Below are 24932 nucleotides of genomic sequence, written 5' to 3'. Positions count from 1 at the left end.
AAGTTCTTTTCTTGGAATTAAGAGTGTCCAGTTATGTCTCTGAGTTTGATCATCTCTATTTCTTTTTTTTTCTTTTTCATTTTTTAGTTTTGTTTCCCCCATACCTGAATGAACTATTATAAACTACTTTTAAAGTCAACTATGACTAATATATACCATCTTAGCAGATACCCCAAAGTTGGCTAACTCTTAAGACCTGGAGTGATTGATTCTTTGGGCATCTTTTGTGTTTATCTTTTAAATTTTTCCTTCTACTCCATCAGAAGAAAAATTTTTTTGAATTGGCCTCACTCTCACTGGAAGTGGGGAGGAGAAGTAAAGGAGATACCTCAGCCTTTTCCCTTAGTCCATACTATTTAGATCTACTTTGAATGACTTATTGGTCCGAAGCCTCAATGATCTGTGTTCAGGTTTTGACCATTTGCTGCTTTTGTTTTGCCAACCTCAAGTAGACACAACAGTACATAATACTCTTGTTCTACACAAAGGAAGAACCTTTGTGAACCAAGCCCTGTTGATCACACAGTCTCTACTGTAGTGCTTTTTCTTATTCAATCAGCATGGAAGAACCTATAGAGAACACCTAAGACAAGAACTATGGCATGATCTCCTGATCATGTTGATCTGCTTAAAAGAATAAAAGAGGTGTTGCTGAGTTCCTCCATAGGTCCCTCTGACAACTTGATACATTCTTAATGTCTTTATACTCCAAGTATGTACAATACGTTGCAACTGGAAAACTTTGTACTAGTGTTATAAGCCCTCTGGATTTATTTTCAATTTAACAATTCCAAAATATAGAAATAGGACAGTTCTTTTCTAAGAATGTGTCACAAATGAGGAGGCTTACCACAGAGAAGTTTATTGTCTCGTGGCAACGGAGGCTAGAAGCCCAACATCAGAAGGCACCTGCATTAATTCCTTCGCAGCCAGGGAGGAAGGACCTCTTCTAAATCTCTACCCCTGTCTGGTATATGGCTCTCTTAATGTGCAGCCCGCAGTTTATTTCTTGTCACTTTGTCTCCTGATTTCCTCTTTTTATAAAAATACAAACTCATGGCAGATTAGGGACAGCTTAACTTGATTCATCTTTAAAATAGCATTTATTCCACATGCATTTTTGTTTGTTTTACATGTATGTGGAGGTCAGAGGACAACGTTGAGGATGTCATTTCTCCTTCTTCCATGTAATATCTAGGTACTGACCACAGATTATCAGAATTGATACCAAGTGGTTCCAGCTCCTGAACCATCTCACTGATGCTCAGCATGGATGTTGAAAGGACACACTTCAACCCAGAGCACTCCTCACAGATACACTTAAAAATTTCAGCTTTCTCTATATAATTATATTAAATTAGACTTAAGAAAAGAGTTTGGATTTATTCTGGAAGTCTACTTATTTGGCCATGATGACAGTTTGGTTATTTGGAGTGTGAGGTTATGGAAATCCATTATTGCAAATCTGAGCAACAAGTTAATTAATAAAAAACGCCCATCACTTTAACCCATATTTACTCCGTGATTTAGTGGATTTAATTTATTGGAGAACAAAATGACAGCAACTTATGAAAGATATTATTTGACTTTACTTGTAATTCTAGTGTCAAGGGCTATTTCATTGAATAACATAGAATTCATGTTCCAATGACCAAGCCCTAGACTTGGCTGTCAGAAAAAGAATTGAGAATGTAACACCAGGCTGAGGCTATGTGATGAGGATCTAGCTAAAGCACAAACAAAACAAACGGAAATAAAGACAACTAAAGAACCAAACAATAACCTAATCCATAAAAAGTTGATTTCATAGGTGCAGAAAGACAGAAGGAAATACAAACAGAAGAACCAGATGACTGATAATTTAAAAATTACTTTTCTTGTGAGACTGGGGTGAAATAAAGGAAACTAATGGCTTTGTTAACACAGGTTCCTCCAGGCTGTTTGTAAAGGATTACATATTACAGGGTGCAGAGGATTAAGGTAACTCTTGTTTTTCACAGTGATTGAAGCTGCCCATTTGGCACATTTGACTCTTATAGCCCATTTCTCTTGCTCTTTTAGAAGGCCTGATAAATAGCATAGTTTCACCTTGTTGGTGCCAAACTCCATCAAACTTAAGTGTGGATGTCTGTAAGTGAATTTCAATGCTGGTCCTAGGTAAGACCTAGTTTAAAACAATGACTCATAATCATTTAACAATTCCAACGTCAGTCAAGCAACCAGAAAAGCCAGACAGAGAAAGAGAAATACTACATGTTCTTTTATCTCCATGTCAAAAAATGTCAACGTGAGTGTCTGTTCATGATTGCTAAAGGCTGAGCAAGAAGAGAACAAATGTTTGGAGGCAGGTCAGAGGGCCAATTACCAAAGTTAAGCTGAGGGAGGAAAGTCTGTTATCTCATTGCACAAAGTCCCCCAATATAGATCATAGTTGTTCAGCATTTTATGAAGAATCAGGAGTAAGGAACTTGATGACTCCAAGCATAAAGTTCTGACAGGGAACTGTACCTGCTCATCACCATGATTGGATCAGTGCGCATGCTGTATGCATGTGTTAAAAATAAAATTTCCGCGTCATATTTGATGTGAAGCTTCATCTAACGCTTGTCCTAACTTCAGAAAAATGAAGTCTGAACTTGTTTTTCTGTTGCTGATGTTGCTTCTAAGCCCTCCATCAAAGGGGAAAATGACGTTAGAAACAAAACCGAGAATGCTGCAAAGCACAGGAACAAAAGGAAACCTAACTCAGCGCTCAGTGCATGCACATCAGCTCCTTCCCTGGGGAGGCAATTATTGTGAGTATTCCAGAAATGTCTCTCCACAATGGACCACCAGACCCTTAGAGTAGTTACTCTTCCCTTCAGCTGGCATTTCGGGTTTACAGCTACTGCCTCTCACCTCTGGTGCCAAAGAAGATTTTCAGAACTTCTGCTGAGGTGACTGAATCCAACAGGTAGATTTCCCTAGGGGGCCTCCTTGGAGTGACTTAAGCTCCGTTAGCTTTTACTGGGTTGATTAACTCAAAGGAAATAGACGTTTAGTAGTTGCAGGCATACTAATGAAGCTATTTTAAGTTGTAATTAGTTTAATGTCTGTACGTAGAGTTTTATGTCTTCTATACATATGAATTTTCCATTATACTGCATTCTACACACACACAAAATGTGCTCATTAGGTGTTTAGGCCATTCACTTAGTAATAAAACTTGTTCACACAAACTCTTAATTGAAAATACACTGCATATCAGTTACAGGTATGTTATAATTGAAATAGGTAAACTGCTACTTATTTTTGGATCATGTAAGTGTATTTATATTCTTATATATAAAAGTATTTCTATACACCTACATGGTTGCTGCTGTTTAATGTGATTATGACCCATTAATGAAATAATGGCTCTAAAAATGCTGTAAATGCTAAGCGAATCTTCACCTGCTTCCTTAGATTTACTTTCTAGGCTATTGTTTTAAAAAAGAAGCATCAGTGCCTGGGCCAGAATCAAATATTGATCAAGATGAACTTGTTCTTATAGAGTGCCTCTGTATTAAGCATTCTAAAAAAATATCACCTAGAAAATTACCCAGGCTTACTCTAGGAAGTCTTCCGCTCAATTCAATTCACAAAAATCACAAAATAAAGCAAACAAACAAAATACAGATTCCTCATACTTAATGAAAATACCAAGGCTGTAAATGAGATTTTACATTCCACTTAATATGCCATGCAATTTCAGGAATATAAGACTTGAAGGACCCCACTCAAAATGTTTTAAGATTCAAGAATAGAACCCTGTCAAGAAAGTCTTTCCACTTTGCACTGATGAAATGCATATCGGTCAGCTTATGGTATTACGTCAAGTGGCTCACGTGAGGCTCCAGGAGAAAGGTTTCACCCAGCTGTCTCACAGATCACATCCTCAGAACAATTCCGTCTCCTCAGAACAAACATAAGCAATAACAATCTCATACTGAGAATCCAGCGGAAGTTTAATGCACAAAACATGAATTAACTTTATCATTTTTATTGTTATCGTTATTTAAATTCACATGTACTTTTATCATGTGTGTGCCTGCCTGTCAAGCTTGTACAGGTGCCCATGGGAACCAGAAGAGGGCATCAGATCCCCTGACGATGGAGATACAGGAGGTGGTAAGCTGTCTGACATGGGTGCTTTGATCCAAACTCAGGTCCGCTGGCAGAGCAGCAAGTGCTCTCAACCTCTGAGCCATCTGTCAAACCCATTATTGTTATTATTATTATTATTATTATTATTATTATTATTATTATTATTATTGTCATCGACATCATGTTTTTCAAAATTATGAAGTGAACTCAGAAGTGACCATGTAGTTCGAAAGAAATGCCAACATTTTCTATATGCATAGAATATTTGGAAATAAAATGATTCTATAAAGAATTCATATGTTAGTGAGTGAGTGTCCTAGGTGACTGGTGTGAAGTCAGGATGGACGCGCCGCTGGCCTTGCTGTAATTTATACATCAGCATCCAGTGTGACTATCGGCATTTGCATTCACTCAGTTTCAGCAAAGTAAAACCTTAAAATGTCTATTATGAGAATAAATCAGGATAAACGATTAACATTCTTTAATTATTTTGAAGGACATTTTTTTTTTTTTAAATCGCTGTCCAATTTTGACATTCTTTTTCTGTGAACCAGAGGACACCACTTTGTGCTTTAGAGATGGCAAAGCCCAGAGTGACACAAGAAGGCAAATTTGTCAAAGCTGAGGTCCCGACCCAGGACACATGTCAGGCCCCAAAGCTTCTTTGACAACAGCATCTTAGAACAGATTGTTGTGATAGCTACAAGAGGGATTTATGGTAATATTTTTGGCTTGAGGGCACAGGGAGAGAAAAATAACTGAAAGAAAATGAAATATGAGATTTACTTCCAAAAAATACATTATTTACTTTGAAAGAAAGTATCAAGAAGGACATATGTATCATGTCCTTCCCTATACTGGTATGTGAAAACATTACATGATTAGTGAGTAGCTATGTGACAGGTAGGATTCAGATGCTATTACAGAATTGTTTGATTTGAAATTACTAGAATCTCTCTCTCTCTCTCTCTCTATCTCTCTCTCTCTCTCTCTCTCTCTCTCTCTCTCTCTCTCTCTTTTCTCTTTCAAACCTCTGGCTGTCCTGGCATCATTCCCTGTGTAGACCACGGTGGCCTTGAACTCACAGCGCCTGCCTTTGCCTCCCAAGTGTCAGGATTTTAGAGGTACATGTCACTCTGCCCAGTCCTAGGCTAGAATTTCAATTTTCAGTCTACCATTCTACATACTGCATGTTCAGTCTCATTTTGATCAAAATGGAATGATGGCTGGAAGTTTGAAGGAGGGACCATCTCATTGTCCTGGCCAACTCCATGTTGTGTGACCCCTCTAGTTTCTTTCACTGGAAGCTATCCAGTCTTTCTCCTTTAAGGTTACCTTCTGTGCCAAGATTTACAAGTCCATTGGAGAAGATGCTACCTAGGCTACCTACTTCTGACCTTCTTTTGCCAACAAAGTTTTACATGACAGTGTGTGGCATAAAGTTTCAAGTTTATGATCAATCAGACCGTAAAGGACAGGCTGGGTGACGAATCCACATGACAATCCTGAGCCTTGTCTTTGTCTCCTTTCCCTAGAGAAAAATCACTGAGAGCAGAGTAAGCATATGAGGATGGATTCCAGATCCTCAGTGCTGCCTAGGGTTATCAGGTTGCTAATAAAGATCTCCTTTCAAACACATCTCCCTTCTCACAGGCTTTGGGTCTCCCGGCTGTTGACAAGAGGCTCACTGGGTGCCCTCTCTCAATGCTGGGCTGTGTCATCAGAGGCTTCTTAAATGGAAGTAGAAACAGGGCTCTTCACCGAGTCTTATTTTGGCCAAGTTTTACAAATATTCCACGAGACCAAATTCCATTCTCCTCCGGAACAGCCTTTGTGGCTTCTGTGGCTGCTGTACAGATGAGACCTTGAGATGGCCACCTGTTCCCTCTTCCTGCCTCCCAGGTGTTTGAGAACGCCAGAGGGTCAGGGAGGGGACAACAAGACCATCACCCAAAGTGGAACAGGAGACCCTGCACACCCAGAACATCACAGAATGCTTTTACTTTCCTTAGTAATTGGTTCAGGCACAAGAGACTCCAATATGCAAAGTCTTGACACTAACAGCTCAGATGACTGTGTCCTGCTCCTGTGTCCATCTGCTAAGGCCTGGGATGGCTAGAGTGACAAGAGCTTTTCTACTGAGCTTGTCGCTAACTTTTCTGTTCCCTCCCTGACAAGTGTGCAATACAACTCGCACATAGGACTCTTTCCTACTTCTGTTCAGGCTGCTCCCTGATTGTCCTCTCCAGGACTGGGTGGTCTGATTAGAGTCCTGACGCAGAGTTTTGCCTTATCACTGGGACACTGTAACTCTTTATTTAAGACAGCTAAAATAAATTGCTTTTGTTTTTATTTTCAATTTTGCCTAAATTGAGAATTTCTTTCCATGTTAAAGGGCAGGGAGAAGGAAAGGGGCAGGGAACAAAGCTAGGGAAGGAAAGCAAAATAAATAAAGGATATTCTGTTCGTCAAAGATGCACAATGATTTTGCATGTTGATGGACATGAAATGGTTGCTGGTTATGTTACAATCACTAGTTGAAAACAGAGGGCCCAGTTGTCCTTGTTTTCTTCATGTTTTGATTATTTAGAGCCCCCCTTTCCCCAGGAAGAACCAGGCATGTAATCTGAATTCATTGCGTACAAACTGCCATAATTATAAAATTGTTCCAATTTTAATAATTGTGATACGAATGTAACTGGTTTGTTATCACTGTTGGCAATATTGAATTGCATCTCAGCAGTCTGGAATAGCACTTATCTGAGACTTATGCTCACGTCCATAAATCTGAGATCACAGTTCTCTGAGGAATCAGGTCAAAACTTTAGTTGAAGATGAAGATGCCTCAGAAGGAAAGCAAGAGGCGAGGGACGGCTTCTTTTTCTTCCATTATCCAATAGATATAATTCTGCCTGTCAAACTTCCTAAGGAGCAACTCTGTTCCTGGCCATTAAAATGAAAGATGAGGGTGCTATCCTATTCTCCCTTTAAAATGTTTTAAAATAAAGCTTTTTTAAAAAAAATTTATTCTGATCTGGTACAATGGGTGTTTACTTTTGTTTGCACTCTGGAAACCCTTGCTTGCATTTTGTACTTAGGTAGCAGTCAGACACAACTTGACATGGTGAAGTACTTCCAGGATGACACTGGTGTCTATTGTGCAGTGTCTAGTGGCCTTCTAATTATTCTTGAGGACTGATAGCAGAGGCATGAGTTGGTTCAACTTAACAGACTTAAATTCCACTTAAGGTTTTGAACTTTCAAGCCCCTTTTCACTTAAGGATATTTTCAGTTTGTGATAAGCTGGTTGGGATAGAGCTTCATGATTAAGGGCCATCTGTAGATTAGGTTAGGAAGCCAGAAGTGAAAATATAATAAAACTGTAAAGGAGCTTCAGGGTGTCTTGCTAATCTTGAGGAATTCACAGACCCAGAAAGCCTAACCACAGGCTTCGTGGTCTGTCACAATGCTAGGAGAATCCTACTATTCCTGTTCCTGTCAGAGCAAAATCCCCTAAAGAATGAACGGGACATTGCAATTGTTCATTGTTTTCTGATGTTACCAACCGTCTGATTTCCCCGTAGCCATGCATTGATCCAGCTTCCGGTTTCTTGGCCACATCTCTGACGACAAAAGCAATGTGGGCCTTCCTGAACTTGTTCCCAGTTTTCCTGCCCCCAGTGTCAGCAGCAAATTCATGACAAATTCAAATATTAGTTTTCTAACAGAGATACATGAACTTGGGTCTTTGAGGCTGACTGGGTAGTGTGTCACCCACAGCATAGGAGTTCCTTGCTGTAGCCCGCAGCAACATCAAAAAAAAAAAAAAACCTTAAAACAAAAATAATCCTCTTTCAGTAGCAGGCTGTTTCACACATGGAGTCACACATGAGCCTCTGAACTCATGCTGTGCACAGAGATCTGACACTAATTTGTAAAATGGTACCCACATATCTGAATACAGAGATTTACTCACATTGTAAAGACCCATTAATCTTGTTTATATATTTTTGTGAATAAAAATTGTATCTGTGTCTAGCCCACTATTGTTCAGAATGGAATGAGTTCATATCTTTGTGTATCGCTGGGAGTGACTTAACACTAACATTACATACCACAACACCTCATTAAGTCCTGTTAAATGCTATTAGATTTCTTGATATTATCCTATGGGAGCAATGGTTATCCTTTCCTTTTTTCATGACTTTTTATTATTTAATTATTATTGTTACACATGCCTATATAAATTTATAAATATAACCTGCTGAATCCCTTTAGGATTGTTTATATGTATATATGTTGGAGCTGCCCAGTTAGGATTGGATAACCTAAGAGATAGAGGATCAGGACGTCTACTGGATGATTGTGTCTCCTATGTATGACAGGCAGGTACACCCAAGATACTTAAAAATATGATCACCTAAATAACACCTGAAAAATAACTTAAGATAGCAATATGAATGGGATAAAGCTCACATGCTTGCACCAATAGGTAAATAGCTACAGGCAATTCATGGCTACAAAGAGAGGATGGTTTTGATTTTTATGAGGATGCAAGGCTATTCTCCCTCAAATCCCTTGGGACTTTATCATCTAAGAGGAAGATTGAGAAAACTATGGTTCACTGTCCGACGTACCCTCACCACTGATACAGTCTTAAGTGCTTTTCGCGTCTATTGGTCCTCTATGTGGTCTGGAAATTGTGGGGTGGAAGACATCCAAAGAAAGGATATATTTTGAGGACTTAAAAAAAGATCTCCCCCATGCTCTTGAAAATAAGTTCCTCTTAGGGGAAAAGATGCACAACTGTGGGCATTTGAGAGAAAACAACCCTCATAGGAACATGCATTCTAATACTTAGTCTCAAATTGGTGGAAGAGTTTGTAAAGGATTAGGAAGTGTGGCATTGTTGGAAGAGGTGCAGCACTTAGATACAGCTTTGTGGTTTACAAAGGCTCATATGGTTCCCACTGTTTCTATCTGCAGTTGTGCAACAAGATGAAATCTCTCAGTTGTTCTTTGCTTCTCCATCATGGACTCTAACTCTCAGAAACCATAAGTCAAATTAAATGATTTCTATTATAAGATGCCTTGGTCTATTTTCATTCTTCTACATGTTGATATCCAGTTAAGTCAGCACCATTTGTTAAATATGCTTTCTCTTTCAAATTTGATCTTTTGCTTCTTTGTCAAAAATCAGGTGTTTGAAGGTGTGTGAACTGATATTCGGGCCTTCTATTCAGTTCCATTGGTTCTCCTGTCTGTTCTTATGCCAATACCAGGCTGTTTTCAGCACTGTAGCTCTGTATTAGAGTTTGAAGCCAGGGATTGTGATGCCGCCAGAAGCTCCAGAAGTTCTTTTATTGTACAGAATTGTTTTGGCTATGCTGGGTTTTTTGCTTTTCTATATGAAGTTGAGTACTGTTCTTTCAAGGTCTGTGAAGAATTTTGGGGGGATTTTGATTGGCATTGCATTGAATCTGTAGATTGCTTTTGATAAGACTGCCATTTTTACTATGTTAATTCTGCCTACTCAAGAGCATGGAAGATCTTTCCACTTTCTGGTGCCTTCTTTAATTTTTTTTTCAAAGATTTAAAGTTCTTGACATACAAGTCTTCCACTTGTTTGGTTAACGTTACTCTGAGATATTTTATTCTATTTGTGGATATTGTGAAGGATGTTGTTTCTCTGATTTTTTTCCCAGCCCTTTTATCATCTGTGTACAGGAGGGCTACTAATTTTTTTTTAGTGATTTAGTAATTTTTTTTTTAAATCTTGAATCCTGCTACATTACTGAAAGTGTTTATGAGTCATAGAAGTTCTTTGGTTGAATTTTGGGGATCACTTATGTAAGTTTTCATATCATCAGCAAACAGTGAGAGTTTGACCTCTTCTTTTCTGATTTGTATCCCCTTGATCTCCTTTTTGTGTCTTATTGCTCTAGCTAGGACCTCAAGAACTATATTGAATAGATATAGAGAGAGTGGACAACCTTGTCTTGCTCCTGATTTCAGTGGGATCCCTGGGAGTTTCTCTCCATTTAGTTTGATGTTGGCTGTTGGCTTGCTGTATATTGCCTCTATTATGTTTAGGTATGTTCCTTGTATCCCTGCTCTCCCCATTACCTCAACATAAAGCTAGTCACACTGGAGCTCATAGCAGAGAAAGTAAGAAATACACTTGAATGTATTGGCCACTTTCTAAATATAACCCCAGCAGCACAGACACTGAGAGAAACAATTAATAAATGGGTCCTCCTGAAACTGAAAAGCTTCTGTAAAGCAAAGGACACGGTCAACAAGACAAAACAACAGCCTACAGAATAGGAAAAGATCTTCACTAACCCCACATCAGACAGAGGTCTAATCTCCAAAATATACAAAGAACTCAAGAAATTGGACACCAAAAGAACACTTAATCCAATAAAAAAATGGAGTACAGACTTAAACAGAGAACTCTCAACAGAGGAATCTAAAATGTCTGAAAGACACTTAAGGAAAGAAATGTTCAACATCCTTAGTCATCAGAGAAATGCAAATCAAAACAACTCTGAGATTCCATCTTACACCTGTAAGAATGGCCAAGATCAAAAACACCGATGACAACTTATGCTGGAGAGGTTGTGGGGTAAAGGGAACACTTCTGAAAAGCTTCTGTAAAGCAAAGGACATGGTCAACAAGACAAAACAATAGCCTACAGAATGGGAAAAGATCTTCACTAACCCCACAGATCTGATCTCTAAAATATACAAAGAACTCAAGAAATTGGTCATCAATAGAATACATAATCCAATTAAAAAAATGAATACAGACTTAAACAGAAAACTCTCAACAGAGGAATCTAAAATGGCTGAATGACACAAAAGAAAATGTTCAGCATCCCTAGTCATCAGAGAAATGCAAATCAAAACAACTCTGAGATTCCATCTTACACCTGTAAGAATGGCCAAGATCAAAAACACCGATGACAACTTATGCTGGAGAGATTGTGGGGTAAAGGGAACACTTCTGAAAAGCTTCTGTAAAGCAAAGGACATGGTCAACAAGACAAAACAATAGCCTACAGAATGGGAAAAGATCTTCACTAACCCCACAGATCTGATCTCTAAAATATACAAAGAACTCAAGAAATTGGTCATCAATAGAATACATAATCCAATTAAAAAAATGAATACAGACTTAAACAGAAAACTCTCAACAGAGGAATCTAAAATGGCTGAATGACACAAAAGAAAATGTTCAGCATCCCTAGTCATCAGAGAAATGCAAATCAAAACAACTCTGTGATTTCATCTTACACTTATAAGAATGGCCAAGATCAAAAACACTGATGACAACTCATGTTGGAGAGGTTGTAGGGAAAAGGGAACACTTCTGCATTGCTGGTGGGAATGCAAGCTGGTACAGTCCCTTTGGATGTCAGTGTGGTGATTTCTCAGAAAATTAGGAAACAACCTTCCTCAAGACCCGTAATACCATTTTTGGGTATATATCCAAAGGATGCTCAATCGTGCCACAAGGACATGTGCTCAACTATATTCACAAAAACATTGTTTGTCATAGCCAGAAGCTGAAAACAACTTAAATGCCCCTTGACCAAAGAACTGATAAGGAAAATGTGGTACATTTACACAATGGAGTACTACACAGCAGAAAAAAATATCAACATCTTGAATTTTGCTAGAAAATGGATGGAGCTAGAAAACGTTATTTTGAGTGATTTTTAAACAAAAGGCAAAGAAAACTAGCCTACAAACCACAATCCCAGGGAACTTAGACAACAATGAGGACACTAAGAGAGACTTACATAGATCTAATCTACATGGGAAGTAAAATGACAAGATCTCCTGAGTAAATTGGGAACATGGAGACCTTGGGGGAGGGTTGAAGGGGGAGGGGAGAGGCAGGGACGGGAGCAGAGAAAAATGTAGAGCTCAGTAAATATCAATTTTAAAAAAAGATGCCTTGGTCATGGTGCTTTATTGCAGTAATAGAATGAGAGAACAACTGAAGGGGAAAGGAGAATTTGCCTCCACTCTTGGGTGAAAGCTTGGATTCTTGATAAACACATTTTTATTCTAATCCTTTCCCACACTGAAGATTAAGGAATGGGCTGTCTTGCCAGGTGGATGTAATGATCAGATGGGGCCATGAAAATTCTTCAAGAAATATCTATCTGAGTTGTTGATCCTGCCCACTATCCCCATCTCTTGAGAACCCACAAAGACTGTCTTTAACTTTAACAGTGTATATTATCTAAGGTTTGTGGGTCCCATGAGCTGAAAATGCGGGGGCAGACAACAAAGCTAATAGAAACTCTTCTAAGCTGAGAAACACAACCTCTATTGCACACTATTCTCAGCTTCTTCTTCTTAAAGTGCAGCCATGATCAAAGACATCTGAGGTTTCCTTTCTCTCTCTGTGATCACTGGTTTTCTTCTTTTCAGCGGAAAGATTCTTGGAGAATGGCTGTAAATTCCAGTTTCCGTTCTTCCAGTTACATCTGCAAGAATGCCTCCCCACTATCACTCCAATGACTTGATTAAAGTTAAGCCTACTAAATAACATTTTCTTAACTGCTGGATTCAGGCTCTGACTGTGGAAACCGGTAAGCACCCTCATTCCTTTGAATGCCTCTCTAAACACATTCTGTGTGCCCTGACTTGCTTTCCCCCACCCTTCTAAGAGTTTACTTTTTTCCAGGCTCTTGCTTACAGTTTTGCTTCCAGAAATTTTATTCCGGTGAATGTGTACTTCTTAATGTTCAAGCCTATATTTTCAAATGTTACTTAAATGTTGATGAGTCTCAAATTCGTAATTTTACTGTTAACCCAGCTGTTAGCTGTTCCCTGATTCTACTCTCATTTTCCTGTATAGTATTAGAATTGTTAGCTTGGTGTGTGGCTATTAAGGATGAATGTGTCACTGGGGAGATGGCTTGGCAGCGGAGAGTGTTTACTGCATTGGCACAGAAGCCAGGTTCTCAGCACCTACATTAGGCAGCTCACAACAGACTGGGACTCCAGTTCCATGGGATCTGATGCCCTCCAGTCCACAAGGGCATCATGTATGTATGTACATGTATGTAGAGTGGTTAAACTAATGCAGACTCCTCACACATACATTTAAATACATCCTTTTTAAAATAAAGAAAAAGACATTTTATCAGGACTCTTTTGTTCAAGTTTGGTGGGGGCAAGTTTTAGGTAAACTCTGAAAGTCTCCTAAAGAAGCGACCATGCCTGACCCAGTCTTCTCGTTGTACCCATGCCTTTCCTACTTCTGTGAAGCTTAACTCTTACCTTCCTGAACTCTAAGTCAGGACCACACAAAATAAATCAACAAAACACTTTATTGATTTTTTTAGATGAGTAGTTGCCTAAAACAAGCTAATTAAAAGGATCACATCACTGCTATTTAACCTATACCATAAAGCTGGGCTGGGTCAGTGTCTGCTAATTTTAAATCTACTGTTTAATAAATATTTCAAGTGTGTCTTGAAGTTCAACCCCTTCCCTCACCTCCAATACTTTTACTTCTTTGGTCTTATGGCCCCTTTCCTCACAACCACTATGTACTACTCACTTACATTTTCTCTTTCTTTTCCTCTCTCCCTCTCTCCCTTTCTCCCCCCCTACCATCCTTTCTTCCTCCCTCCTTTCCTCTCTCCATCCCTCCCTTCCTTTCTCCCTCCATCCCTTCCTTCCTTTCTTCCATGTTTGGCTATAACCCGCAGAACGATGTAAAGCATTAAAAAATACCACCAGCTCACTATGAATATTCAGATCCTGTCTATAATAGTATGCAAGAAAATGTTTATAAAGCATATTCACTTTGAACAATTCTGCTGGAAACCTAGACTGAGCTTACACATCCCTATTCACCCTCAGGCTGCTTGTGAGGAAACCATGCTTTGTCTTGATAAATTAGTTTTTTTAACTCTCTGAAATTCAAGTTATTAAAACAAATTTTAATTAATTAGTGAATCAATGTACCATCACTCTTTGTTTTCTTTAAGAATCAGCCATGATTTGCCTAAGCAGATCTGTTTGGCAAAAACTCAAAGCAGATATTATTCTTAGAGATGGGAAAATGATACCACCTCTTAATTGATTATATAGGCAGTGCAAGAAACTTCTATTTAAAAAATTAAATTATCTAAAATTTATATGTATGTCTGCTTCTGTGTGGGTGTGTGCATCAGGTGCCCAAAGTGGCCAGAGGTATTGAATCCCCTTGGAGCTGGAATTCCGGACAGTTGAAATTCATTGATATGGGTGCTGAGAATTAAACTCTGTTCTTCCAGAAGGGCAGTATGTACACCTAATCACTGAGCCATATCTCCACTCCAGAGTCTTCTATTTGTAACACATAGGAAAACAATATGCTGCAATTCCCACCACTAAATTTTACATCTGATCTATTTTTAAGTGTCCAACTCTGAGGCAAGAATATTCCTCCTGTGACACCTGGTTTGCACTCCACTTTCATCTTTCCAAAATTACGGCTGATGCTAGACATGGCAGTCACACCTGAATCGATGCTGTAAGTGTCACATTTCACATGGGTGTTCACACAGCGGAAGCCAAATGAGAATATGTGACCCAATCCTAGTCCAAATAATGTTAGTGGAGGGTCTTGGATTCTGAGTATTTGAAATTGCGTCCACTTTATTAAATTTGAAGGAAAACTAAAGGAAGTTGAAATGTATAGATCACATGAGGCTGATTTCGTGATTCATTCAAGTCAACCTGGAATGGAGTTCAAGGTGAGATTCTTCATATTATGTGGGCCTGGGCTACATATGTTTACAAACAGGACGTTTCCCCCAAAACAGAACCATTCAGGTCATTTTGTCGTATTAGAAATGCAGTGTGGGCTTCTTGCAGCTCTGACACGTGTTGCCTTTTTCACAGCATGCAAAGATAGCTGTTCACATAATATGCCTCCTAATACCCCCAGTCACAAACGCATTAGCTCTCAGACAAGCGCCACACTATCATCAATGAGATGCCACAATATAAGACATGTTCCAATATCACTTTGAAAAGCATTGCTTTGTGCTTTAAGTGCTGAGAACAAGCAGACGCCTCTGCCTTGGCTTTCAATCAGCAGCTATATTATTCAGAGCAGTAGACAGCAGAAGCGCCTTGTGAGCAGTGTATTCAGGAAGGATAAGAAACATAAAGACTATGAGGCTCGGGTAGGTGGACGGGTTGATAGCGTAGCACCAGGGGCCTGCTATTTTCTCAGAAACAGCAGTTAAGAGCGCTATTATGCCACAGAACAATGGTTTTCAAAGACTTATGACAATCCTATGTTTTTAGCCGAGATAAATTAATTACTGAATTGATTTATAAAACCCTCCCCAGGAGTCTTACTTGAAGGCAGATCCCGCATTTTGGGGATATAAAAGCAGTCTCTAAAATGTTTCAGCTTATCTTCCTCATCCAAGCGGAGAGCAACTCTCTCATCTGTTGGGTGGCATTGGAGTTCAGCCGCGACGCGCTGCACTGCGTCCGCCGGTAGCTCAAGAGGCGCGGGCTCCATCACAAGCTGGTCTCTGAGAAGGAAGTAAATGATGAAACAATATAGCCACCGTCACTTTTCTGCAGAGTATTATCTCTTTTCGAAATTTTAAACTCAGATTCCCAGTTTCGTAACTCAAGAAACAATGGAATTAGAGCCAGGAGTGGCGGTACACACCTATCATCTTGGAACTGGAAGGCTGAGGTAGAATACCTGAGAGATAGACACAAGCGTGGGCTACATCATGAGTGTCACACGAGGATGGGCTACGTACTGAAACCTAGCACCCCCCCCTCCCAAAAAAAAAAACCAACAAACAGAAACGGCTGGAGAAAGGGCACCAGGAGCAAAGGCTCTTGCTGCCAATCCTGAAAACCTAGGTTCCATTCCTGTAACTCAGACAATGGAAGGATTGGTGTAATTACTTGCTTTAAACCTCATCCTAAGACTTTTATTATAGATAAAATAACAATAGTAGTAACTTAGAGATGTTTGAAAATACTACACTCGGTGTGGTGGCACAACAGGGAGGCAGGGGCAAATCTTTGTGAGTTTGAGGTCAAGCTGGATTTCAGAGAGATTTCCAGCCTAGCCAGGGATACACAGTGATAACTTCTCTAAACAAACAAAACCAAAAATTGTTAAGACTGAAGAAGAATTTTTGTTGTTAATTTGCTGGGGTTTTTATTTTTTAAGTTTTTTTTTTTGATTTTGTGTTTTATTTTGATTTTGGTATCTGTGGTGTATGTATGTATGTATGTATGCATGCATGCATGTGCTTCTGTGTGTATGTGCATGTGTGTTTGTGGGGTTGCAAGCTGTGTGTGTGTGTTTGGAGACTGAACATCAGTGTTGGTACTGTCTTCACACACTTAGTCTTACATTCCTAGCATACTGAACCTGGAGCTCACCCATAACCTAGGCTGGCATCCCAGTGAGGTCCAGGGATCTGTTAGTCTCTATCCTCCCCTTCATCCTGGGGTTACAAATGCCTGTTCCTGCACCCAAAATTTTTTTTTACAGGTGCTGGAGAGCTGAAATACACTTGTACAGCAAATAGTTTCCTGACTGAGGTATCTTCCTTACCCACCTCATTCCATCATTTTTCAATTTTAGGATTTATTTATTTTTATTTTGTGTACATGATTGTTCGCCTACATATATGTATATGCACTCTATGTGTGTAGTCTCCACAGAGGCCCAAAGAAGCAATCCGATTCTTGGAACTGGAGCTAGAGGCAGCTGTTAGCTGTGTGGGTGCTGGGAATCTAAGCCAAGTTCTGTTATAAGAAAACCAGTAGTCCTAGTGACTGAGTCATTTCTCTAGCCCTCATTCCGTTCTCATCTGAAAAAAAATAGATCACAAATGTTTCATTTCATTCTAGTCAGCTACTTTACTAAGTTGTGACAATGAAGGCATTTTTTTTTAAGTAGAGACACCTAATTCTCCATATAACAACATTTTAAAATTATGGATAACTTAAACTTTCACAAGAGTCTTTAGCATGCAAATTATATTACTGGAGAGGAAAGTTCTCTCTGAATGTCACCTTTCTCTTCATATGATACCAGAGCAATTTAACCACCTACTGCTTCTTGTTCACCTCAGAGCAAACAGGATTCTCTGGTGGTTTTCAAAGCACATTCCACTGTTTTGTAATCATCTAGAACTTGTTTATATTTGGGGGATGTGCAATGAACCTTTCTAAGGGACCATTGGAGGTTTATTATTAATTTATTTTTTCTGAAATTTACTTTACTAATTTAATATACTATATATAAAATGTATATGAGTGGTGTGGAAGGTCCTTCTGTCTATGTGTTGCTTCTATTGGTTAATGAATAAAAAAAAAACTGTCTTGGCCTGATAGGGTAGACCTTAGAAAGGCAGGAAAGACTAAACTGAATGCTGGGATAAAGAAGGGCAGAGTCAGAAAGACACTATGGAGCCACTGCCAGAGTCAGACATGCCAGAACTTTGTTGGTAGGCCATGACCTCATGGTGATATACAAATTAATAGAAATGGGTTAAATTAAGATGTAAGAGTTAGCCAATAAGAAGCTAGAACTAATGGGCCAAGCAGTGATTTAGTGAATACAGTTTCTGTGTGGTTATTTTGGGGCTAAGTTAGCCAGGCAGCCAGGATGAATAAGCGGGCCCTTCTCCTACATATGGGGACACCTATGTGCCACTGAGCACGTGCAGATATCAGAGAAAACTGCTAGGAATTGGTTCGCTCTTTGCGCTGTGGGTCTGGGTATTGAACTCGAGACATCCAGCTGTGCAGTAAGCACTTTTACTAGCTGAGCTATCAGTCTCACTGGCCTGTCAATGGAGGTTTAACTGCATGCTTTAACTCCACTCATTTGTTGGTTTATTGATTTATATTTTCCCTAAAGTTTAGTTCTTTGAAGTTGAATAAGAAAGGAGTTAAAGATAACCAGGCCTCCTTAGACTCCCTTGATTTCCACATGGTCATTCTGTAAGCATCATCCACTTAGGCCTTTCAGACATAAACCTGCCAGGCTCCCTTTGTGCAGCCCCTGACACTGGTGGAAGGGCAGGGTAGACGGCTGTAAGTGTCAATTCCTGCACAGTTGACATTTTGTGGAAGAAAAGGAGAGTAAATGCTGAATCAAATGTTGTAGATAGTTTTAAAAACTAACGAGAGAGAATAATGAGATGGCTTAGGTGATCAACATCAGGGAGATCCTGTGCATTTGTCTTCGTGACGATTTCAATGTGAAGGAAGCGTTTCAGAACTTAAAGGTCCAGGATAGGGGCTTACCTCGGACTGCTCAATGAATACCCTGTAAGGCTGAAGGGGAAATGGAGTGACATAGACAGGGGCAGATGCTAGTCATGGAAAATTTCTGTGACCGAAAGAGGCTTTGGGATACTTGCTGAATAGCAAATGTACTTATTCGGCACAACACTGGCTTTGCAAATTTGCATTAAATAAAGTTCACTATGTTCTGTGAGGAATTATAAGAATTTAACAGGGCACTGGTCAGATGGCAAAGCAGCTGGAAGTACTTCCTGCATAAGTCTTTCAACCTGAGTTTGACTCTGAGAGCCCAGATGGGGCCACACATCTGTAATCCAGTGCTCCTGTTCTAACTTGGGAGGTGGAAACAGGAGAACTACCCAGAATTCCCTGGGACTACTAGCCTAGCGTATAAGCCTGGTAGAAACAACACGAAAGCCCCTGAGTCAATAACATGAAAGGACAGAACTAACTCCCCAAAGTTTTCCTCTGACTGTTACGTGTGAACCATGGCACATCTGTGTCTGTACTAATGTAGAGAAATCTCTCTCTCTTTCTCTCTCTCTTCCTCCCTCTCTCTCTCTCTCTCTCTCTCTCACACACACACACACACACACACACACACTCATGAACATGCACATGACCTTACTTTTACTAGTAATAACATCATTTTTTAAGATGTTATAGGATTGATAAAAGAGAAGAATGTGAGCTCATGACATATTTGCTAAGAAAAACATAGACTGGATGGCAACAGTTTCTCTTGTATAGAAGACAGAGTCCTACATAGAAAACATTCAATTCTAGAAGCCTTGGACATCCAGGGAGTGATGCTGTCATGGCCACTGCAGTCTGAGTTTTCAATGAAGAGCATGTGTGACATTTGTTTTTCACCTTACACTAAGAAGAATCTAGAATGGTTTTTTTTTCCCAAAACTGGCTTGGAAGAAGCTTTGCAGTTGCATCTCATCTTTCATCCTTCGTTTTCTACTTAATCCTTACTAGAACACGTTATTCAGGTACATGTGTAGATAAGAAAGATAGAATATTCTTGTTGTGCCTGCAACTTGATTTTAAATTGGTTCCTCCTAGGATACCTTCTGATGAAGGAAGATAGAACAAATACTGTGGAGCAATCCTTTTGTACACTATGAATATGTATTACTCTCATTGGCTAAAAAAAAAAAAAAGCTGATTGGCCAATAGCCAGGCAAAAAGTACAGGCAGGGTGATCAAACCAATGGTACAGGGAGAAACGAGATGCTGAGAAGCAAGATGAACATGCCATTGTACATGGAGATGAGACTACATTTTCATTTCCCAGCTACATAGACCTGATTAATCTCACAGAAACTCTATTAATTACAACACTGTTTGACAAATAGCTCTGGTATATTTCTCGTTAGTTCTGACATCTCAAATTATTTCATTTCTATTAGTCTATGTATTACCATGTGACCATGGAGTTACCTCATTTTCTACATGTCCTGTTTTCTCGTCAGCTGGCTGGCATCTACCTGACTCTACCTACTCTCTCTCTATATCTCTGTTTGGATTTCATGCCTGGCTTTAAAAACAACACATATACAGAAAGACCTCCCAGCTCATACCTAACAAAGGTACTGCCACCTGGCAGACCATAAATAAGAAATATGGGTTCATTTAAAATGTAGGATCTAGCTAGTAATAAGCCTGAGCTATTGGTTGAGCATTTACAATTAATGTAAACCTCTGTGTGGTAATTTGGAAGCAGCTTACTGGACGGGAAAACTCCACCTACAAATAGAAATGACTATGTCACGCTCTTAACTTGACACACTTGGTTAGACCTTGCCTAAACACTTAACCATGCATGGTTGTCTGTGAATGATAATGCTGTAATTCTACTGAAGCAGTGGGCATAGTATTTAACTGAGCATAACATCAAACTCTTCCAGGAGTTTCAACTGGGAGAGACACTGATAAGTCCAGGTAGAAACAGGATCATGAATTTCAAAGAATCAGAGGGAAGCTGTGAAATACTGGGGCTCAAGAGCACAGGGTCACAAGAGACTCATTTTTATTTTCACAGTGAAACAGAAGTATTGATTATTAAAACATGGAAAGTGTGCCTGATGCTAGCAGCAAAATAAGGTCACTGTGCCGAGCAATTGTGGCTTAACAGTGAAGGCTGTTCACAAACACAGGCTGGTCCTGTGTTGAATGTCACAGAACACTGCCACAGACTGAGCTCTGCAAAGCTCTGGGGCCTGTTGATGGCTGTTCTTTGTCCTTTCTGTTTGGTGTGTCCTTACCACAGACTTGATGCAGGGAGTTCTTGCAGGCTCTGTTAAAGTCTATTCTACTCGCACCGCACCATGTTTAATTTCTCATGATGGTTACCCCATCGCTAAGGAATGTTGCTTATGTTTATAGACTTTCCCCTAAAGTAAAATGGCAGCTGAATAGAAGCCAAACAAACAGCTCAGTGAATTCTGTGACATGAGAAATGACTTGTTCCCAGGAGAAGCAACCCTCTCCCACTCTGACATACGAAGACCAATTAGAGAAACACCTTTAGTGAAATTCAGAGACAAGAGTTTGCCTTATGTTGGCATTTTCACCGGAGTGCTGGAACGTTATATTTCTTTGGGGACATGTGAGTTCTGAGGGAGAGGTTCTTTCAATTCTGAGATGAATTTGCTGTCATATCCAAACAGCACCCCACTATCCTCACAGGAGCATTTGTTAACACTGTTGACATCTTCTGCAGCCACAATTTAACCTTGCTCTCACTCCTCCAATCTGTGAAAGGCTGGTGCAATACTCCTAAATGAAACTGGGAATGTTTGCTCAGGCCTGCAGTCTCAGTACCATGGAGGCTGAGGCCTACCTTGATTTCAGCATTACCCTGGGCCAGATAGTGAGTCCCAGGCCAGCTTGCTGTACATCAGAAAACCCTGTCTTAGACAACAGCAGTCTAAAAACAGTCTTCCTCGTTATTTACACATATTTAAAAGTACAGAAACTCATTATGAGAAAACAACGAGCAAGAATTTGTGTGAATAAATATAGAGACTCTAAGTGTGCAAAGAACGACAGTTATTCAACCATCAATTCAACGAATGTTTACCGAGCATCTACTACAACTCAGGCACTGAAAAACTAAACTAATGCTGTTGACCTCGTGAGCAAGCGTGAAAACAATAAAAGTGAATCATGTTGGGCATGGTGGTATGTAGGTACCAAGGTCTTTTTCCCCTCTACCTGGCGATTTGCAGGGCCATGTGACCTCCGGCTCCCTGGAGATTCTGCACTAGCACTGGCTTGAGGGGATAGTTTAGGAAGAACCTGGCTCTCTTTGTTATGGTGATTCCACCTGTATTCAAGGTTCTAGCAGTGGGCTCCACAAGCCTGGCCCCTCCCAGCTGATTCTGCCTGAGGTGCTGGGGCCTTTAATCCCCTTCTCCTGCTCCTGATGGGAGGAGGCCTTGCCCTTTCGATCCTCCTTGCCCACTGGTATAAATACCCGACTTAAGTTTAATAAAGTGGCCATTTACTCTTGGTAAGTGAGCAGCTCTCTTTTGTGTGTGTCTGTTCAAACCCTCAGGACAGTCGTCCATTCTTGTGGGCCCAAGTTCGGGAAGGCGCACACCTGGATCGGATGTGGGTATCCACAGAAGAGGCGGGGTCCTACAGTGGCACATATCTGTTATCACAGTAACCTTACCGGGGAAAAGACCGAGGATCGCAAGTTCTAGGTCAGCCCTGACAATATAGCCAGATCCTATCCAAAAACAAACAAGAAAAGTATTCGTATGTTTGCACCTACATCTAGTTAGTCCTTGGTAAGGTAGAGGTACTTACCTTAACCTAGAAGCCAAAGACTGACAATAAATGAAAAATGAACTCTGAGGCCAATACATTGTTTATTATCAAGTGTGGCCGAGAATGTAGGGCAAACTGGGCTTCTCTTGAGGAGTCATGGAGTCAGACCCACAGAGAAACCCCCGTGGAGAGATAAAACCCTCTGCACAGGGCAGCCTACTATTTCCTTGTATCACATTTCTTGAGACTTACAATCTGATTTAGTTTATTTTTGTTTTCTCTTGTCAAGTCCACATAAAGTCTACACACCAGAATAGTCTATACGTGAAATTAATTCCTCTAAAACAATACTTGGAGACAGAGCATCGCGAGGCAGCAGAAGCTTAGCTGGAGCCGAGACTCTCCTTCCTGCGTACTGAGGTTACAGATTCATGGCTTTATTTCTTTATTTTAATATCTATTTCCGTCTGGCAAGAGTGTGTCTGTTTCCACTTCTGGGCTTGTTGTACCTGAGGCAGGAGTAGATTCTGGACAAGAGTTTCTTCACTGAAATAAGGTCTCCTTCTGGGTTACCCCTCTGTGCACAGCTCCCACAGGCTGAGATGCTCATCCAAGGCCTTCTCCCCGAGAGAGCACTTGATTACTTCACACTAATTGCTGCTTAATTCTGCATTCATACCACCAGCTAAGACAATTAGTGTTTCAAAACATCATTTTATGCCTTGTTTAGGCTTATCATTGCCAAGTAAATTGACATGATTTGTTTGAAAATGAAGACATTAGATCCCGGTTTTTCATAACTGTCAAATTTCATATTTCATGTATTGAGCATGGTTTAATTTTGCAGAGGTAGACAAACATGTCAGGTGCTGGCTTGCAAGTCATCTGAACACACTTCTGTCATTGTTATATAAAATAAAGATCAATTTAACTTTTCCCAAGAAACTGTGGTTAGCATCAAGTCACATTCATAAGGTATTTCCATAACAGCTTTAAATATCAATGTGGCTTGATGGAAATTGATTCTGTCCTCAATGACACACTTGAAATTTTGAAAATCGTATCCCCATGGTTTTATTTATATACCTAAATTTCCACAGTTGAAGGGTTTGACTTATTAAAAGCTGCACGTTTGTTAAGAATCACATATGGAAGACTTTCTGACCCTACTGTTCTAAGGTTAACCAGCTAAATAAATTACCCAGCACTCAATAGTTAATGGTTACACAACAAAGAGTCAGTCTAAACTTGAAGTGAGGAAACTGGATACTAAGTTCAAAGTTTAGAAGCTGGTATAGATACATTCATAGAATGCCGTCTTCCATTGGGAAAGCAAGTTTATATACAAGTGCACAAAGCCGGCTTCTGTAGGCCTCTCATTGAGACTGAGATGACGTCACAGTACGACCAGCAGAGCCAGACAGTACAAGGCTTGAGTTTGTTTTACTATTTTTTTGCTTGAGCTTGCGTTTGCTTCCAAGTTCCTAAAGTAGTGAACATTGGACCAGGAACTGTATACCAAACACAGAAAAAAAAAAAAATGAATCGACTTTCTATTTTTAGGCAAATGCTGTAGAAAATGAAAGGGGAAGAAACTCCACTCCAGAAGAGACGCTTTCACTTCTGTAAATGTGAATGTGACCAACAGCAGCCCAGGACGAAAATACACAAAAGCAGAAACCAGAAAGCGCATTTAAACACGCCTTTCCTCAGCTGGACTTGGTCTACTGAACCATTTAAACTGAAGTTTAGTAGATGAACTGCAATGTGTGATCTCGCTGTGCTGTTTAGATCTCTACTCTGGGTTTAGAGATGCAGGAGGTCATGCCGCAAAAAGCAGAAACAATGGGGGAAAAATCTCTAAAGGGTCGCACTATATTGGCAGAGAAGAACCCCTTGGAAAAGGACAAGAGAAGTGGATGGACATCTCTGTGTAGAGCCACGCTATGGGCTCTCTGCTTACCTCCTCAGTTCTGCACAGGGCCCTCAGCTTCCACTATCTTCTCAGGGGATGCCTGATATTTCCTCCTTGCTACAAGCCAGACTTTAAGAACTGATCAGACTCCACCCTGCTGGGGAATTTGCATGTCAACTTTGCTCCTCCCACCCTGTTTAACCAGGTTGCGAATTTCTAGCCACTGGCAAGAACTAAGCAAAATACTGCACCTCCCCCTTTAGGTGGCCAAGCACCTGACTCTGTGAGGGCTTCTTGTGGGGGCGCTCTTGTCTACTCTAATCACGGACAGACCAGAGGCTTTCTTGACCTCTGCTTATCTCTGCAGTGATCCAAAAATCTGCATTTATTTTTCACCTTGTGCCCTGGGGTATTCTAAGCCCTGCAGAAATGCCCTCTTTCAACTCTGGATACATTTCTCTTGGATTTTAAGACACTGACCCTGTGTTCAATTTGATTGTAGGATTTTTGACTTACAATGGATAAAGGTTTTATTTGAAAGTTTAAAATAAACCCAGTCAGGTGGTACATACCGGTAACTGAAACACTCGGCACTAAATAAGAAGGATTTTGCCTCCAAAGAAAATTAATATAGGCTATTAGTTCCTCAAAATACATACTTACCTAATAAATGGAATTTTTAAATTTCTAGGTTAGAAACTGTGACCATATGCTAGCCCCAGAAAGAGGAGTTAGGGTTTGAAATCCATGTGAAAAGTAGACTGGGGTAGACTGGGAAACTGTGCTT

At 40.0% G+C, this 24932-nt stretch overlaps 1 protein-coding gene across 2 annotated transcripts in view; it reads right to left on the bottom strand.

The window, feature by feature from the left end:
• Positions 1–24306, bottom strand: part of Kynu (kynureninase) — a 134619-nt gene extending 110313 nt beyond the window's left edge. For both annotated transcript variants that reach the window (XM_048425848.3, XM_048425849.3), the window contains exons 1-2: positions 24194–24306; positions 15508–15689 (exon numbers count right to left, since the gene is read on the bottom strand). In XM_048425848.3, the coding sequence (XP_048281805.3) occupies positions 15508–15676 (169 nt within the window). In that variant the 5' untranslated portion in view covers positions 15677–15689; positions 24194–24306. The remainder of the gene's footprint in view (positions 1–15507; positions 15690–24193) is intronic.
• Positions 24307–24932: the final 626 nt, after the last annotated feature.

The sequence above is a fragment of the Myodes glareolus genome, chromosome 21 (genome assembly GCF_982192425.1).
Source record: "Myodes glareolus chromosome 21, mMyoGla1.1, whole genome shotgun sequence".
Classification (NCBI taxonomy): Eukaryota; Metazoa; Chordata; class Mammalia; order Rodentia; family Cricetidae; genus Myodes; species Myodes glareolus.
This window is presented reverse-complemented; position numbering and strand designations above follow the sequence as displayed.